The sequence below is a fragment of the Adelges cooleyi genome, unplaced genomic scaffold (genome assembly GCF_023614345.1).
Source record: "Adelges cooleyi isolate 19-005CV unplaced genomic scaffold, UGA_ACOO_1.1 ACOO_flye_CR_arks_rails_tigmint_CR_PRNA_23, whole genome shotgun sequence".
NCBI classification, from domain to species: domain Eukaryota; kingdom Metazoa; phylum Arthropoda; class Insecta; order Hemiptera; family Adelgidae; genus Adelges; species Adelges cooleyi.
The window spans coordinates 3,089,185-3,108,348 of NW_026095893.1; the positions used below are offsets into that span (position 1 = coordinate 3,089,185).

General features: G+C 37.5%; 1 protein-coding gene across 2 annotated transcripts in view; it reads right to left on the bottom strand.

Annotated features, from left to right (window-relative positions):
• LOC126835397 (histone-lysine N-methyltransferase PRDM16-like) overlaps positions 1-19,164 on the bottom strand; it is a 63,831-nt gene that overhangs the window by 10,866 nt on the left and 33,801 nt on the right. Inside the window, exons 1-2 of one of the 2 annotated variants that reach the window (XM_050567966.1) lie at positions 14,031-14,471; positions 8,581-8,924 (exon numbers count right to left, since the gene is read on the bottom strand). In XM_050567966.1, coding sequence (XP_050423923.1) covers positions 8,581-8,924; positions 14,031-14,040 — 354 coding nt within the window. In that variant the 5' untranslated portion in view covers positions 14,041-14,471. Of the gene's footprint in view, positions 1-8,580; positions 8,925-14,030; positions 14,472-19,164 lie in introns of those variants that run through there. The other variant, XM_050567965.1, reaches the window with a different exon arrangement.

The window sequence follows — 19,164 nt, forward strand, 5'->3', positions numbered from 1 at the left end:
GATAACGCTCTTGGTCGTTAATTACTGTGTACTGTAATTTTAGTAAATACACCACCATAAGCATACGTTTCTAATAACAGCCAATGTATTTCACGTGACATTAATAATTATTATTATACCATTAAGACGCATTGTACTTTTTTAATCATAAAAACGGTTATCGGCTTTTATACCTATTCCGTTTTGTTAAAACGCCAGCAAGTAGCTTAAGACTGAAACACATACTGTTTTGTGGAAATTATAAGTACACGTATTGCGCATTTACAGCATATAATAACACTGAATTCGCGTAACGCCTATTCCGTATGACACACTAGGTTTTTTTTATTTTTTTGAACGCTCATAATAAAAATGTAGAATAATGTTTAGAATTTGCATTTCTCGTGGCTGGTTTTTTTGCTCGCAATTAGCCGTTTATTCACAGTGACCGTGGGATATTGATCGATGGCTATCAGTGGTGTCGGGCTTTAAGGGAGCGATGTGGTTTTTTAGCATACGACAAAAAATATAGTACACAGTGACATAAGAAGGGAAGAAAAAAAAATTACCAATTCTATTATGTGTCACAGCGCTAAACGGACATCGGCGTAAATCCGCACATAGCCAGTAGCCGTATGTCCGGGTATTATTATTATGTATTCATTGTCCCTCGTTTGACACCTCTCCGGGTTTTCTCCCCAAAAACACAATGCCATACTCGCATGTGGATGACATTATTGGCGTGCACCGGGCCAGATGTCCGAGGACTGAGGAGGTTATAATGTTATATGTAGCTGCTTTGATCGCTGTCTGTCCGCCACCGCCAATGACAACGTAATAAAGAAGATTTCTCAGTTCAATTCGCATTCGGGTATCGTCTTTTGACATTCGAAATTCTAAGACATGTGCATTGAACGCTTTCGGAAATCACATACGTCGTCTCGCGTTATACGAGTTGTAAAACGGTTATTTTAACCACTATGAGTGTAAAAAATTAGGTACATCGTTATGATAAAAATAATATAATTTCGTCCACGTAAAACGCACAGGTAGCGTACGCTCGAAGAGCTATAACGCGGTAATTAAAGTTTGAATAGCCCAACAACAGCTGTTATATTCGATAAGCAAAATATTACGTACGTATTCAACCTACAGAGGATTTCAAAATAGCTTACAGTCCTCTAATAGGTAATTATTGATCGAGTGTAACAACGTCTATGCGGCTTTTGTGTTTCTTAGTTTATACTATAAGCGCATTTCCAATTAGGAGGCATGCATAGTATATTTTGTCGTACTCGTTTTGGAAATCAAATTGTTTTTAGCAGAACACAACAGCTGAAACATGTACACGGAAAACCGGAAAAGTTCTCTCTGTGCACAGTATTCCAAATTAAATTCGTCGTCGACCCGTGGTCGCGTTTTCACTTGGTCTTTTTCGGAATAACAAAAAGTCGTAATTAAATTTTTAGTCCACCTTTGGCGGTTTTGGACTTTTCCCGTAGTCCCAACCGGCAACCAGTGCCTGAGCCCACGCCAAAGGCTTAATATTTTATAACGGCAACGGCGACAGACGACTGCGATCTTCCCGCGGCTGTTTGCCAGCGACCGATGAATTTTTAAAAGGCCTCTGTCCGCGCGTTTCATATTAAATCTTGCTCCTCCCCTAGCGCAAACACCGCAATGTTTGCCGTTTTATCAAAACTCACCGCACTTGTGAATAATTGCGTTGTATTCCCGCACACAACCGCCGCCCTTACAATATGTTTTTTTGTTTGCTGTACGCGGCGAATTTCACCTCACCTCCACCACCGTCGCCCACGTACATAATAATATTGTGTCTGCAGCCGAAACTACTACTATCTCTTATTCCTCCGATTGCTACAACGGTGGCTATTCGAACATAAAACAGCGGCTTATATATATGACATTTGGCTCAACTGAAAAATACAATGACATTACCACAGGACATCCACGGAGAATGAACCTTGTTTGTTCTTTATTTTTCGTATAATCGGTTGCGTTGTACCAATATAAAATTACAGGGTCAACGACTTGTCCATGTATACGTTTTTGGTCCAATAAATTATGATGGTAATGAAAATATTAACAGTACAGAGTTACGCATATAATAATGTGTGCCGTCCGCGTCGTCCACCAATAGGATTCCAGAGAAAACATAACCGATCATTACCATTCGACTCCATAGTCGATATTATGTGGTCGATGATTGCCGGTTAAAAATCAATTATAATAGATTACAAGACAAGCCATGTTATATATAAACTTTCTTGTATTTCTATACCACGAAATTTATACGATAACAATTTTCTACTAGAATTCTCAGTAAAACGTCTATTATAGGGTTCTTCGCGACAACACACAACAATGATAAAGTCATATTTTTGACCGCTAAGTATAATAATAATTGTTATTATATTGATCACACCAAATCGTTGTATAGAAAAGTTCTATAAAACGTGCTTCTTTTCGATTTATAGTTTTATAATTATTGTACTCCACGTAAACAGTCTATTTATAAGGAAAGTACCTATAGGTATAAAGTATTATCGAAACTTTTACAGCGCACAGTCATATTTGGCACCATCAATTCCACGAAATTTTTAAGATTATCGAACAAGCCATTGCTACGCCTTTTAGGCCCTTCTTACTCGAATTGCATGTACAACAATAAACATTGACGATGTATAACATGTATACGTTTTTAAGTAACATATTCTATTTAAAGAAAAACACGATCAGGTTCTCGAGCATACTTAATTATCAGTGATTGTATATCGTTATACTATACAAACAGAAAACACTAAAGTCAAGCATCAAGGAATACTTTATAATATCTAGTCTGCCGAATTGTGTATAATATGTAATAATAATATATTGTTTTTTTTTTACTTCTGTTTAGTTATTTTCAAACACGTGCGAACTCGGCCGGTAAAGGGAGACGACCTTTGGGACAATCGATCATCTATTATGTAACAACAACCAACATGTGTTATTATTGTGTATATCATTATATTATAGTGTGCGACCGTTTTAATTTGATCTCCTCCGGTCAGTGGATGGCGGGGGCGATGCGGCTTATTAGTATTTCTGTTTGGCATCGCAGCGACGTTTTAAAGGACAACCGCGACAGCAGCAGCAACAGCAACAGCAGCTGACGGCAGACGGGCATTTATAATAGTAATAACAATATAATGTTATACTCGTAATTTGCACGATATAACTCATTAATGCGACCATCAAACGCATCGGATGCTTGACCCTCTCAATCACGGCAAACGTCGGTCTCTCTCGCTCCGATGCTGGGACACACAACAAATTGGTTTAATATACCTTCGATGGTTCAAAATATGCAATGCACCGATCACGGGTCAGTTATATTATGACGTTTATGATATCACTGTAGGACGCCAAGTGATCAATACCGCTCTCTATATTCGCGTCCTTCTAATCGGCCGATATAAGTAATAATAAATAATTTACACGTTCTATATTAGTGCGTATTATGATATTATTATAATATAATAGCCCACGATGATGGTGATAATACTATAATCGAATACGCTACTCTTAGATGTTCACGCGACCGTAACCCGACAAACAATAACACGGCAGAGATAAATAATGTGCTCGTACGCAAGGGATACAGAGGTACACACACATAATAATAATATATCGGATGAGCATATTATACAACAACCCTTGATTTCGCCGCCTGGTCGGGGTGACAATGAGAAGAAGAGACCTTTTTTTTTTTTTTATTACGACCCTCTTTCCACGTGTATGCGCGCAGCAGTCACCATATTATATTATACAGCTCTATATGCGTTTTACAGTGGTATATACACACACACTACACAGACAACATGTGTCAATGATGCGGGAAATTAAATAATTTCGAGCGTGTGCGAGTAAAGGGCAGAAAATTGCCCGTTAATAAATCATATGTTGTACTCCCTCACTATTCTTTTTCGCTTTCGCCGGTATACTTTTGCGGATTTTTTTTTCTGGAGAATTGTACATAGTACCTATTAGCAAAGTACGCCGAACCCACCTCAGAGTGTAATACAAAAAGTTAACTCAGTTTTCCGCCGCTCTCTACAGTCCTATATATATATATATATATAAATAAAAAGCCGTACCGGCTTATTGTCGATGCATATTATTATTATTATTATTATTACTAAGCGAAAGAGACCGCCGTGGTATATATTTTTTTATTAATCAATACGATAGTAAAGTTTAACGGTGTTTTTTTTTTTTTTTTTACTTCGGCAAAGCAATCATATTTATACTTTGTTCGGTGAAACTTGTTATTTTCTTCTGGTAACGCGATCGTTCGTATTCCGCCGTGTACATCGGGGGATTTGGGTAAAAAAAAAAAAAACAGCCAACATGAAATAAAAAAAAGTTGCATGAAAAATAAACACAATATACTGAAGACGAAGGCCGTCGCCATAAATAAAAAATGGAAAATCGAAATTTAATTTGTGCATCGCAGCCCAAGGGTGTCACGTGCTGTACAGTTTGTTAACATGCACAACGACGATACCCCTGTTCCCTTTTGTCTTTTCTGTCGGACGGACCCCCTTTTGTAGTAATTGGCAACATGATAAACACACGTACCGCACTGCAGTGGGACGCCGTTTAGCCGTGTGTAATTTTTGTATAATTTTGTTTATTTTCGTAGCTCGTTTGTTGTCACAACGTCCAAAGGGAATTCCGACAGTCTCCGACGCTATCACAGCAGTCCGACAAACGACTAGTTGCCGAGCAAGAAAAAAAAAAGAAGAAAAACGCTCCCTATTATTATTATAATAATAATATCTTTGACAGCTCAACGTCTTTTTTGATTCTTTTCGGCGCAAAGTCACGGTTTAGCGAGCACTAGACGGTTTGTATACAACCATTGCGGAATATACATCTGTTCGCGAATACATTATATTATAATATGGCAAAAAAATAAAAAATTTGAATACGGCGGTTTTTACCTGTTTCTCGTGCGCGCATATACACGTATATATATACATAAAAACATTACCTACATCAAATATATATATATCGTTATTATTATAAATATATGTACAATACTATAATAATATTATACAAGAGAGTCGGTTTGCGTGCGCGCATTTTATTTTTTTCGCGTTGCCGTTTTTCATTACACATAAATAAATGTACGGCAATTTATAGAATACCGACCTGATTACGGGTCTCCCTATGGAGGAATAATTATAATAATAATATTATTCACTCGCACAGAGAAACGCTCGAATTATCAGGCGACCCCAAATTTCTCCCTGTTCTCCCTGTTTGTCGGCTTCAACCGTTTTTCCGGTTGCCGGACTGCAAAAAAAAAATTCAACGACCTATAAAATGCTCTCTCCAAGACCACTTCAGACGGAAAAACGAATCGTTTTTCCGCTCGGTTAAAGTTGAAAAGGCGGAGCTTGCTCGGCGGGCCTTGTCCAATTAGCCCAGACGCCGGCCCCGGATCTTTCCGTACGCCGGTGGTCACATAGGCGTGGTTACTACGGACTACAACTATAATAAAATACCGACAGTCCACACTGTGGTTATAATAATATGGTCAGCATTTGCTGCAACGCTGTCCACGTCCAATTTCCGGATATCAACTGTGTTGCGTTATAGACAAGTAACGCGACAAACGAAAAGTAATTTTATTTTACATTCACTAGAGTAGTTAACAAAATTACAATTGACTGATTGAAATATTTTGTAAAAAATTGGAATAGTTTTTTTCAGTGCTGCCGAATTATGCTTTAAAACCATTTTGTCTATAGTGGTAAACATTATTGAAATATTTCAGAAGTATACGCAATAATGGCTTTACGAAAGGAATAATATCTGTTTTCAGTATAATAACTCTAGTTTTTTAAAACATTTTTTTGCTGTCATCATATTTTTCGTATCGTCCGTGATCGTTTTACGACGGCGCTTTTGGGATATTATTATTAGTCGGGCCGGGTCGTCGGCGAGGGGTGGCTTGAGTATTATTAAAACGATATTTTCACTTTGGCGTTACCGTGGAAAAAATATATATGCCAAAGAAAATAAATATAAAGAAAAACTATAATATATATATATATATATGTATTATAATATGGCAAAAACGCGGCGTGGCGCTAAATCGGCGTGTCGAGTTTTTCCGTTACGTTTAACTGACAAATCAGCGCAACAGCCTCCATCACGGTATAAGTTCGTCCGCGGAAATGATTGAGATGAATGGTACCACGTCGCCTCCACAAATGGAGTAAGAACACAAGCGATTTTAATAAAATATATACACACACACACACACACAAGCTGAGTTTAGCGCGATTTTTCACAAAATCATTCCGGACCCGCGGATAGCACATCACACGCTTCAAATGGTCTTACAGATGTGTGATTGCTGATAACAGATGACGCTCGAAACAACATCAGCCGCGCCGAATACAATATTGTGTGTATGATTGATGAAAAACCATTATTGCCTGACGCTCGCATTGCATGGCGCTCACCCTCCCCCCCCTCGCCCCCCCCCCGACCCGTAAGGACGACATCTCACCGGGAAAACTCAAGACCGACGTTTTTTGAAATCACTATTTGGAAAACCGCACCTTCTAAATGTCAACTCGAAAAACACAACCAAATTGTATCGGCCCGTCGCCTATGTATGTAATATGTTTATCAACTTTAAATTATTCTCTAAAACCAAAATTATAGGCGGTTTTAAGTCGTTGTTCGCAAACAAATGTGAAACAAATGAAAAACTTGTAATACAGGGAATATATTTGACGTTTATGCAATTACTTTTTGTAACTTTCGAGATGTTGCCATAAGGGTTAAATACACGTGCTCTTAACTCGGGAGTGCTTAAATTCATTATAAGTTTAGACATCACACACATATATGAAGTCGCAATTCTATAAGATTTAGCATTTTTAATTTTACTTTACACTAATAATGAACGTTGGTTTTAGCACAAATATATATATATATAATAACTAGAACTAGCCTAGAAATTCCTATTGAAGTTAGGAAAAATTCCATGGGCGCAAATCGCAATTTCCCTGAAAAAAGTTAACCATGTAACATACAAGTTTACCGCTATAACACGGCTGGATCCACTTTTCAGTTTTTTAGTTATTTTAAACAATATAATATTATGTTGTACAAGGGGATCTGCGAAAAAGGTGTAAAAAATTTAACTCGAGTGTTTGCGCGTGAATAAGAAAAGGTAGTTCAATTGTAATAAATCGTTCGTGCGACAGTGTTATTTATCCTTTTAATGCGTTTACGCCCGTCCGAACTTTAAGACGGATCAGGATAATCTATCGGGCCGTGTAATATTATGTTGTCGATGATATAATAATAATTATCATTTTATAATAAACGCTTTTCGACCGAACGACGGCGTAACACTCGAGGTTTAATGTCTGGACGGGCCTAAACGACCGTATAAAATAATCGCGTTAACAATTTTTTCGACGTTCTCGTGATAGTTATTGGCCGTATTAAGACGGTAGGCTCGAATTCAACGGCAGCCACGGTTGTCTTTGCATAGCAGGCCAACAGGTGAGAACATAATATTATACACGTGTATAACATGTCAATTATGTGCGTTATCTGGTCGCCGGGCACATTCCTGGCAGATTACACTGCCACAGCATCGCCTTAATACGGACTTTGTATAGGTACAACGCGGTGTATATTGTAGGCGCGTCCGAGTGGCATGAAATTCGGACGACCTCCCGTCGGGAGCAGATGATACCGACCATGAAAAATTCGATCAGTTCACACCTCGTCAGTATACACACACAGGGATCAATCGCTAGACGGGGGATGGGGCAATGCGCGGACATTAGACGGTCGGATTAAGCTGCGCTGTTTCTACGGCCACTGCATGAGCCCGCTGTTACTACGCATATAGCCACGGCCTGCATATGTAATAATAATAACGGTACGAATGTACGGAAAATTTTCCACACCGCCGAGCAAATATCAAAATTTTAATGATGAGCGCATGTGCACAGAGAGACTACGTTATTATTTATTATAGTGGATTTCTGTAAGGGCAGCATAGTAAACGCATCGCCGTTGTCTATATTATATTATACTATTATTATCGGGGGCGGTCGTTCGTATACGTTTGGACTAGGCATTTCGCGGCTGCGGTGCACGTATGTGTGTTTTTGTGTGTGAATCTGAGAGCGGCTAATCCTCGGCGTGGATCCCCTGCGGGGTCATCCGACACCTCGCGGGGATATTATATCCGTCATCGATTCGTCCCTACACGACTGTCAAAATGACATTTTATTTTTATTTCACTTGGCTCTCGCGCCTTTTGTTCGCGGCTTTCCGTTAGCGTTTCCGAAATCTTGATACGTACGTGTTGGGTGTAATATATATATATATATAAATATATTTTTTAGTTATCCCCATATAATATTATGTGATATGCTATGTTTACTGTTATCCGTAACTCGTCGCCCCCTTTGCGAAAATAATAACGCACATATTATTATTGAAGAAAACATCAAATAAATACAATATAGCTAAAAAGGTGTTCTCGCTCACCTCCCAGGCGAATCTCGAGTCCATCGGCTTAGGCGCCCATTTGCCCAGGAACGGTCCGTATTTGACGCCTTTGAGCAACTGCGTTTTGGTCCAGACGCCACCGGACCCGGCGTTGCGCACTTCGAGGTTGTACGGCAAAGCCGCCGCGTCCGCCGGCATTTCGAAAAAACTAAAACCGTTGTCGCCGCCACTCATCTCTATATCCTTTTTGCCGCCGCTACTGTTATTGTTGTTGTTTCCGCCACTGCTACTGTCCGCCACTGACGACGTCGAACTGTCCGACATAGACCGCTCGTCGTCACTCCGACCCGCGTCCGTATCACCGCCGCCGTCATCACTACTGCCTGTAAAATAATACGTCCCAGTTTTATAACAAGCGGTGATAAGTAATCTATACACACACATATATATATATAATGGAATCCACGTTAAAAGCTCACAGCTTTAATGGAAATGTCCTTAGACCGAGGACACGTTATTTTTGGCACGTTTATATACTTCAAAAGAACCTAACCGCCGAATCGTTATGAGAAAAACTCATATTACAGGCTACTTTCAATCGCTTACACTCGCTCGGCATTACGCTGCTTATCATTCACTATTACTACCGTTTCTTGTATGTATACACACGACGGATGTGTAAGTAGGTACGTGCAACTGCAGCAATACTGGTACAACGATATCCAATAATATTGTAATTGAAATCAACCGAATGAGACATCCGAATATAATATTTTATTTATAGTTTGGTATGAGAGGCATGTCGACATTACACCGCAATATTATCGAAATCTTCTCCTTTTGATATCTTTATACATTTATAATTAATTACAAGTAAGTACTTGCGTATCGTATTCAAAAATGATTGCTTAGCAGCAATGTCACGTGTAAGCAACGTAAACTAGAGGGCGTTCGAATAATTGAATACAGCATATTATCGAAGCGTCGAATAACAAAATGTGTATCAGTGATGAAATATCATTAAACCATTAATTGGAAACACGGTTACGGGCAAAGGCATTTCCTAGGAATAAATCCTTCTCCTTTTGATATCTTTATATATTTTTAATTAATTACAAGTAAGTACTTGTGTGTCGTATTCAAAATTGATTACTTAGCAGCAATGTCACGTGTAAGCAACGTAAACTAGAGAGCGTTCGAATTGAATACAGCATATTATCGAAGCGTCGAATAACAAAATGTGTATCAGTGATGAAATTACATTAAATTATTAATTTGAAACACGGTTACGGGCAAAGGCATTTCCTAGGAATAAATCAACGTGCCGCCAAAAGTAAAACGCGGGTACCGCGCACGGCTGTTGTTTTTGTGTTAACCGTCCGTGCACCGACGAAATATCACACAACGTGAAATCAGTATCTCACATGGGTCGTTCGTGTGGCGTATGACATAATAACGTACGACAAACATCCCCTATCTCGGTTTTAGGTCTTTATCGCGCGCAAGCCTCAAGGTCGGCGCACAAATATTTGTACAAAATCGTCTGCCGCCGCAGAATTTATTGCTCAACATACGAACATAACTCGCCGATGTCATTGTTTACTGCTTTTCGAGTTCTGGCCCCATAACAGATAATCGAGTCCGAAAAAGGGATTTTCGTTTTTACAAGCCAAATCCCCCGGCCGGCACGCAAGGTGTTTGGCCGCGTTTCGAGATTAAGCGAGGTGTATACAGAGGGCAAACAAACAGCAAGCAAACTTTCATTCCCTTAATGCAACGCCTGCCGACCGCGACCGGTACACGATGGACATTAATTCCCATTCGAACACGCCGCATGACGATGTAGATAGCTAATGTGTTCACATCCCACCACCTCTAGTAGCGTAACCGATGAGAGGGGAAGTAACCCAGCGATACTTGCCCACCTCTGCCGAAGTCCTTTATATTTCTATTCGCATATAAAGATAGAAATGATACACCGTATGTAAATATAGGTACGGGTATTCAAAATTGTGTGTCGCGTGAGTTGGAGTAGTATATAACTTCTGTTGGTCAAGGGGGCCGTGGAGGTTATGGATTTACTTATACCGTAGTGGGGAATTAGTAATTCGGGAGCAGTGGGATGAAAAGTTTGAAGACCACTTATAGATATAGGATCATTAACATAATATTTTATCAGAAAAAATGCGTTATAATATTGCTGGGAAGAAGAATGTTCAAGATATTACCTCTCTCTTCCCTCCCCCTTACCGCCAAAATAAATTGCTGACTACCATATTAATTTGTTTTAACGATATATGTTATTATTTAACAATAACATTAAGTTTTAATAATTTTAAAAGTTTGAATACATAATCGGTGGATCAGCTTGCTTCGTTTCCATCACCACCACCGTATATTATGTAAGCGCATTAATGTAATATTACGCACCAAGCATTATATTATATGCGCGTTGCACCCCGTGAAGTTAACCCTTTTACAATAGTTTTTTTTTTACGATGATAGGTATGTTATAATACTATTAGTAAACACATTGCGACCGAGTAGAACAATAAGAAAACAAACAAACGACAGTCAGTGTACGACGCACGCGTTATCAACTATAATTATTGTTATTATTAATTATTATTATTAATAAGCGTTTATCAGAATTGACACAACATTCAATTACCGCGAACTTTGAGATGCTGAACACACGGTTCGTATAAACATGTATACAACACAAATCACAATGTATAGTAATAGTACAACTTACAATAGGTATGGTATCTAATATGTATGATATTTTTATTATTACTACAATATAATATTATACAGTGACTATTGTCCTGCGCGATGACTAATTTATACCGTGCCGTCGTCGCAATGTTATGCGTGTATTTGTGTTTATCTGAACCTGCGGTTACCGAGTACTACAACAATAACAATAACCGTACACTAATGGTATAATAAATGGTTGCTTAGGCGTGCGGGTGCGAATGATTCTACTTATTTTATCCTATATACGTTATTATTGTAGCCGCTGTTTAATGGGAAGCAAATATAATGGTACGCGCGACACCGTATATACCTGTGTAAAAGTACAATATTACCAATGTGATATCGGCCGTATGAATGGAAATTCTTTGAAGAAAATCACATGTAATCGATAGATTGTGCTTAATGATAAGTATAGGTATATTTTTTATCGACCGCGAGTAATCGAATAACCCGTTCATGTTGAAATTATTATTGTTGTTTTCAATCACCGGCGGAGCATTCTGTATAATTTACATTACTAATTTATAGTCATTGATAATTGACATCGACGATCAATGAGTTTTACAGTGCGGAGTAAAATACTTGTCATATTTATTATATTTATATATACAGCGTAAAGCCCCTAGTATATTTCTGATGTTCGAGCCGCTGACGCCGCGATACCGCATTACGTCGATGTGTGCAATCATTTTCACTTGGGATTTTTATTTGTTATAATTTTTTTTTCTGCATCGACCGTTATCGGTTTACGCACTCTTACTTGAGCAAATCGGCAACTACGAGGTTTTCAACAATAATAATAATATAATATGATTAGGTATGTAAATTTGTATACATAGTATCTAACAATGATATTATAGCAGCAGTCTGCTACACCGTACTAGAAGACCAGAGTAGGGCCGCATCTGTGTGTGTGTGTGTGTCAACAAAGTCATTGTTTATAGATAGATTACACAACGGATAAGGATCGTTTTATTGGCTCTTATCGCAAATGACACCCCCACGGTGAAAAGGCAAAGGTATTTGGTGAGAACAAAAATGCTTACTTATAGTAATTGTGTGTACCTAATGCCTTTAGTCATTGAATGTATACATGACATTAAGTACATACTATATAGATAGATAGGTAGAGTAATTAGGCGTACAAGGTATTGTGGGCAAACAGATGAAATTGTAAGTGTAAAAAAAGTAATGTGAACACATCGATTGGCGTGAAATGTTGTTTTCAATATTTTGACGGATATACTTAAACGGTATTCGAGTCCGTTACGCGTTCGAGGGGTGCGATACTATGACACGAACGAGAGGATTTTTGTGTTCTAACCTGTTCAGTTTATAAGAATACCCTAAGACACATTGTGACGGGGAGAACGGCGAAATCGTATCGACTATTGTTACAGTCACAAATATAGATGGTGGTTTCATGGTAGGTATTCTTCAGGTATCAAGGGAGAAAAAATTAAATTTTAACAAAAAAAAATGGGCAATTTTCGTTAAAAAAAACCCCCAAAACGGACAAAAAGTAACACCTCCTGTTATGAAACACTAAAACGAGTTTCATAAGATCATTGATTTAATAAATATCCGACCAAGTATAGAAAAATTCAAATATATATCTTTTCAATTTGAATGTTAAGTATAAATAGTTGATGGCTTATTATCTATGTAATTAGTAATGCAATTAGAAAGAGAACGATCAACAAATAATGTTTGTCACACTATAATATAGTATTTTTAGGGTGGTTGTTATAATATAACAACCACCCTAAAATATGAATCGGATAAAATAGGAAACATAATATACATTTTTATCATTTATTACTATTTGATAACTATAAAAGTGCCATTTTATATTTGAGAATTTTAAAATATTATTCTTATAATTTAATTTTACTTGTATCGAGGAAATACTATATACCTACCTATCCTAACCCTACTTAACCTACGTATGCCGCCCAAGAAGAATAAATTGTCATCGTATCATTGCTTCTTAATGTAATTAGATTACAATAAAATGACATTGATTAATAATCTATTACATTCATGATGACAATGATTCCTTATTGATTTATATCAATGAGGATCAGTTTATTCTTTTCAATAAAAACAAATAATATATTGTAGGTTCTATAATTAGTATTCCACAGGTAATTATACCAGATATTAACATATTTTAAGACTTGTGTTTGGTTTTAAAATGTAAGTATGTTACAAAACAATTTTATGATAAATCGTATTGTTCGAATGATAAATTATCGCTGTTTGGATGTGACCGCAACTATAGAATTTTATTGCGCGTAAAATTAAACATATTAATATTACGAGAAGTTAACTAGGTACGTATTAACGGTACGGCTAACTTGTGGAAAAATAACCGATTTTCAAACAATAATAATTAAATAACAATTTCACTTTCCTTATACAACGTAAGTAAGAATAAATTAAAAAAATTAATCGACGAAGATTTTTAGAGTACCTAATTTATAAAAAAAGAAAATGAAAAGTCGAAGAAAACGTGCAAAATAATAATATAATATTATATGTATACCCAAACCGTTTATCAAACGTTTAAATCTAGGTCACGCGCGTTTAATGGATTAAGTAGTTTTTCACAAACAGTATAAAAAATGGTATAGGTATACATTAAGAAAATAAAAACCGCATAATAACAGAAATAATAATAATAATAGTATTTTTTTTTTTTTGTAATAATGACTTAGATAACTCACCTCGACTCATGTTCCGGACGGTTGGGCATGCACACTCGAGCACACGCGCACGCGACCTAATGTGTAATGTACTGGCGCGGGCTGGTTTATGTATTGCTATACGTTTGTGTATAGGTGTTTTATAGTCGGGTTTTTTTTTTTTTGGCGATGGATGTGCGGACACGAAATGGCGCCAACCGAGTTATGTCAAAAATTACATAAACTTGTATAAAAAAAAAAAAAAACAATTCCGAATCGAATAGACGCGTCTGATATGTGATGTTCGCGGTGACCACTATACTACAGTTTATCTATTCGAGTCGTGTGACAAGTACAAGTACACGAGATGATAATAAAAAAAAATTAGCGAGTGGCGGTGACGGGCACCGACCGAAGAATGAGATGTCGTCGTATCAGTAGACCGCGAACCGGATCGGAATGTCGACTGCGGCCGGCACGAGATCGTCGGCGGATGCTGCCCGGAGTGTGTGTGCGCGAGTGAGCGCGGGCTACACGGTTGTCCCGGCGCGGGGGTCTTCGGTCATGGGCGGAGCCGGGGGCCTGTGTACGATGGGCGGAGCGTCCACCCTGCGGCCGCATGTCGTTCCCCACCACCGCGTCCGTTGCCGCAGCCGCTGCCGCCGCTCATCCGCAGCGCTCATCGACTCATCACCGAACGCGGTCATCCGCAGCGGCCGCCGCCCTTGTCCCCGCGAGCGAATAGACTCTCCCTCCCTCCCACCCCCGCTCTGCCGCTTATCTCCCCTCCGTTAAAAAATCACAGCCAAGTATAAGAAAAGAACAAAACGCCTCTTCCGTAAAAAAAAACATGACCGAAGACGCAGAAGGTACATACGCGCGCAGGGTCACTGTAAATTCGGACGCTAGGGCGGAGTGCGGCAACCGAGTTCAGACCGGGAAATTACATAGGTATACCTATCATGCAGGCGACTTAAAAATATTTGGTTGACGGAATCACGGAAAATTTGTTCGGAAAGTTTTATAACGATTTGTTGAAAAAACAAATAATAATATAGACGGAAAAAAACATAACTTCCAAATATTTTTCTTCAAAAAACCAAAATATATTGATTTAATAGGATTTACCTCGCCAAATCGTAATTCGGCGTTTTAAGTTTGTGAACGAGTCAAGGTTTATAAAGACAACCCTTAACTGTAAAAATAGGGTTTTGCTATTTTCAATGGGTTTTATTATTATTTATTTTTAAATATATAAACGTAAGAGGAATTTTAAAAAAATCAGTTGCGCAATTAGCTACAAAATGTTCAGACTAGCCACTGTGCCCTTGAACTCGAACCACTTGGCCGCGTGCATACATTCTGGTAAATGATTTTCGCGGTGAGCAATGCCACCGTTAAGATTAATAGCAGGAAAGGCAATTTTTGGACCATCTTACTTACCTAATATAGGACCTCGCACTATTATCACTTATGTAAAAAAAATTGTTCAACAATAATTATTACAATATCAACTAAAAAATTATATAATCCAACAATAAGTATTATATATAATAAATGTGGTAAATTAACACACATATGATAAATTATAACAGAAATACATTTATATAATTTTAAAATGCGATGCTATATTTAACTTATCCAAATAGACTCAACAAATTAAGTTTGCAGCAACCATTAAATGTACCTATATAGGTATTCCTAAAATCACAAGTCACTTGGTACCTTTTTTTTTTTCTTTTCCACATGCATCCATGCATCAATTCACTGGTACCTACCTCCGTCAAAATCATAAACGTTGAACCATAATGTAAAACCAATATATTATTATTTATTAGCTAAGTATTATATACATATCATAAATATTTAGTGACAATAATAGCATTGTTGTAATTTTTCTTTTTTTTTAGAAAATAGCTTAAATAATAAAGCTACAAACATTTTTCTAAAAATGTAAATAAAAACAGATCAACCATGATAAATTTTATAAAAGTTATATAACTAAATAAAAGCTTCTTTGACCAATATAAAGTAGAAATTGCCATAAAAACTGTAAAACGACGCTGTGGGCATAAGTATACCTATTTCATAAGTTGGCTACTTTACTTCGGCCGATTATTATGTTTTAAAAATAAGATCGATGAAGAGATCTATCGATCATTCATCTCCTCGCATCGTACATTCAGATAATGATTATAATGCATCCCGTCGGTTGCCGTGGGATGTGGGTCCGTGAACTGACGACCATATAGGGTGTGGTGTCAACATCATAATGATAATATAATAACATAATAATAATTTTATAATACTGTTATAAACCGCCACGTAAAGGGTCATCGACTGATCTCGCGATAATACAACCCTACCCGAATCACATTGTATTCGCAAACAAATTTAAAAGAATAATGAATATATACAACGTATCACATACTGACAGTTATAATCATTTGCCCCGAGGTTCCTATAGGTAGTCTATAGACATATTTGTCATTTGTAAACTGGTGATCAAACGCAGTGAGCTTTTAAAGTTCAACATTCAAAGCCCACCTAAAAAATTTTTTTAAAAAAATATAAACCTAGGTGCTGTATTAAAATATAATAATCTGGAAATCGTATAAAAAATATCTCGTTGAAATCACATAAACTTATAATTTTTATATTTTTAAAGTTTTTATAATATGGGGTATATAAAAAACTTGTTCTATATCCTAACATATTATCTTCTAATGTTTATAAACATTTCATTTTTTCCTGTAAAAAATTACTAATCATACAAACCATACACAAGTATCATGTTTGTTATCTTGACTACCTCGATTTTGATCCAATAACATGTGTATTATAATACAACTGATTTCTAAGCTATAATTTAACACGTTATAGTTTCTCGTAAAATAGTCTGATCGAGTTAAAATTTTCAATTAGAATGAGAAAATTTTAATTATTATTATAACTTCTATCAATGGTATAAGTTTGTCAACAATTTACTAAATAGTAATAAATATCTTAAAAAAACATTTACATTTGATAAACTGCAACACAGTACCTACCCCGCGTTCTAATGAGCTTTTCCTTATTATTTAACACATAAATATTTTGTACGGCGAAACCTTTCGATTTGTTTGTTACAAATAAAACGTCAAACGTTAATAATAACATATCTATATATAACATTAAATACTAATAATACCCCTTATTCCTTGTACCAATTAGTATTCTGCATATATCTACGTAGCGTTTAAAGTTACATCTGGTTAATTATACTTGTCGTGGGCAGGACGACGTTCGGAGCGGTGCTATATTAACATTAAGTGAGCATACTCACTACCCACTTTACGCAGCCTTTCGAGGCTGCGCATTTTTCCCACGAATTGGCCGTAATAATTATTATTATTATTGCTATATAATATAATGTCCTACTTATTGTGCAGTATGCATTTATACATTGTTATGGCGGTCTGAGATCGCCACTTCGCGCGCTTTCGGCTGTACAATATGACCCGTGTCCCTGTACAAGTTATCACCGCCACCGTGAGTACATACACAACAGCGAAAATCCGTTAAGGTCGCCGGATGCCGGGCGCAACTACCGGAAGTCATTGGCGCAGTAATAACACATACACACCGGTTCCGACTCCTGGGCGGCGATGACATGAAGGCAATTGTTATCTGGGGACCGCCCGGCGCTTTCATACGTCAATCCGATTGCCGCCGCCGCACACATAACATTAGGTACAGACACGACGACTTTTCCCCATTCTTTTCATCCCGTTCGTACGAGTGCAAATTCATCGCTTTCGGTCCACTGACGCCCTGCGAGTGGCCTCGCACTCGCTTGCCGACTTTCGATGTAATATACGCTGTAGCCTCCCCTTTGGCTCCTTTTTAAAATACCCGAACGCGATCGTATTACATCATAATAGTAGAACAACGCAAAAACACCGTTAAGCGTTCCGGAAATCTAGCAGTGTGCAGGTATACTCGTAATTATAAGTTTTACCGTCATGGCTTATAATTTTTACATTTTTTTTTTTTTCGTTTTTGAGATTATCACGCTTAAAATCTTAAAACCAAATTATATAATATATTAAGCAAGCTTTTCCAAAACTATAAAACAAGACATATCAACTTCTGTCATACAATGAGACAAATAAAGTTAGTTGAAAACATGCTAGTATCGTTATTACACCTTAAAAATGTTTGGCGACTAGCGTCCTCTTATGATCTTGATAATACCCAATCTCGGCGGTGAATGTGTGTAAAGTATTAACTGAAGTCCAGTATAGCTATTTTTCAAAAAAATTACTAGTTTTGTTTTGCACTGTTCGAGATAACGTGTTTACAAACAGTATACTTGTATTAGAACTCTATTTCTCCGTTTAGTAGTTATTCGGGACTTTAGTAAAAATTAAATTGAATAAAATCTGTTTATTTTCAAAAATCTCTTCTTTTTATTTTCGCAGATCTTCAAAAACAAGGTTAACACGTTCGTCTCATATCGCGTTTTCCAATTCTGTTCGGTACGTTGAACACATAATACATAACGCTTCGGTGTACTTGGAGAGAGAGAGAGAGAAAGGGAAAGAAATGAGAGAGCTAGAGAGAGAGAGAGATTCTATTTCTACTTAGAATTGAATCGCGAGACGTGACTTTTTGTATCGAGTTTTTCAAACAGTCTGCAAAGTGTATAGCAGGGGTACGTTTCGCGGTATTGCACGGTGATGTAACTGAAATCCGAGTATATAAAATAGTTTCTTTCCGGCGCGGCCTGACCCAATTGAATAAAATATTATACACATATATACATACACACACACACACACACACATACATCCACAATCACTGTTGTTGAGGGCGTTTACGTTCGTTATAAAGCAAACAGTGAATCACGCTGGTTTTGCGCCGGACTTTAAAGTCGTCCCTCCGAGATAAGATCCTTTAAATCCGTCGAATGTATCCGAAACATGCATGCTGGTCCTGGGCACGAGACGAGGGGTCATTTATTGCCCGTGCTTCTTTACAAAAGCCGCTGACCTTATCGGTTGGTACAACACCAAAGTGCCCGGGATTTTTCAATCGTAAAAGCCAATTCCGTGCGAATTGAAAAAAAAAGGTGTCCCCTGTGACGCACACCGCCACACGATCGTTTCACACCGAGAGAAGAAATGAAAGCAAA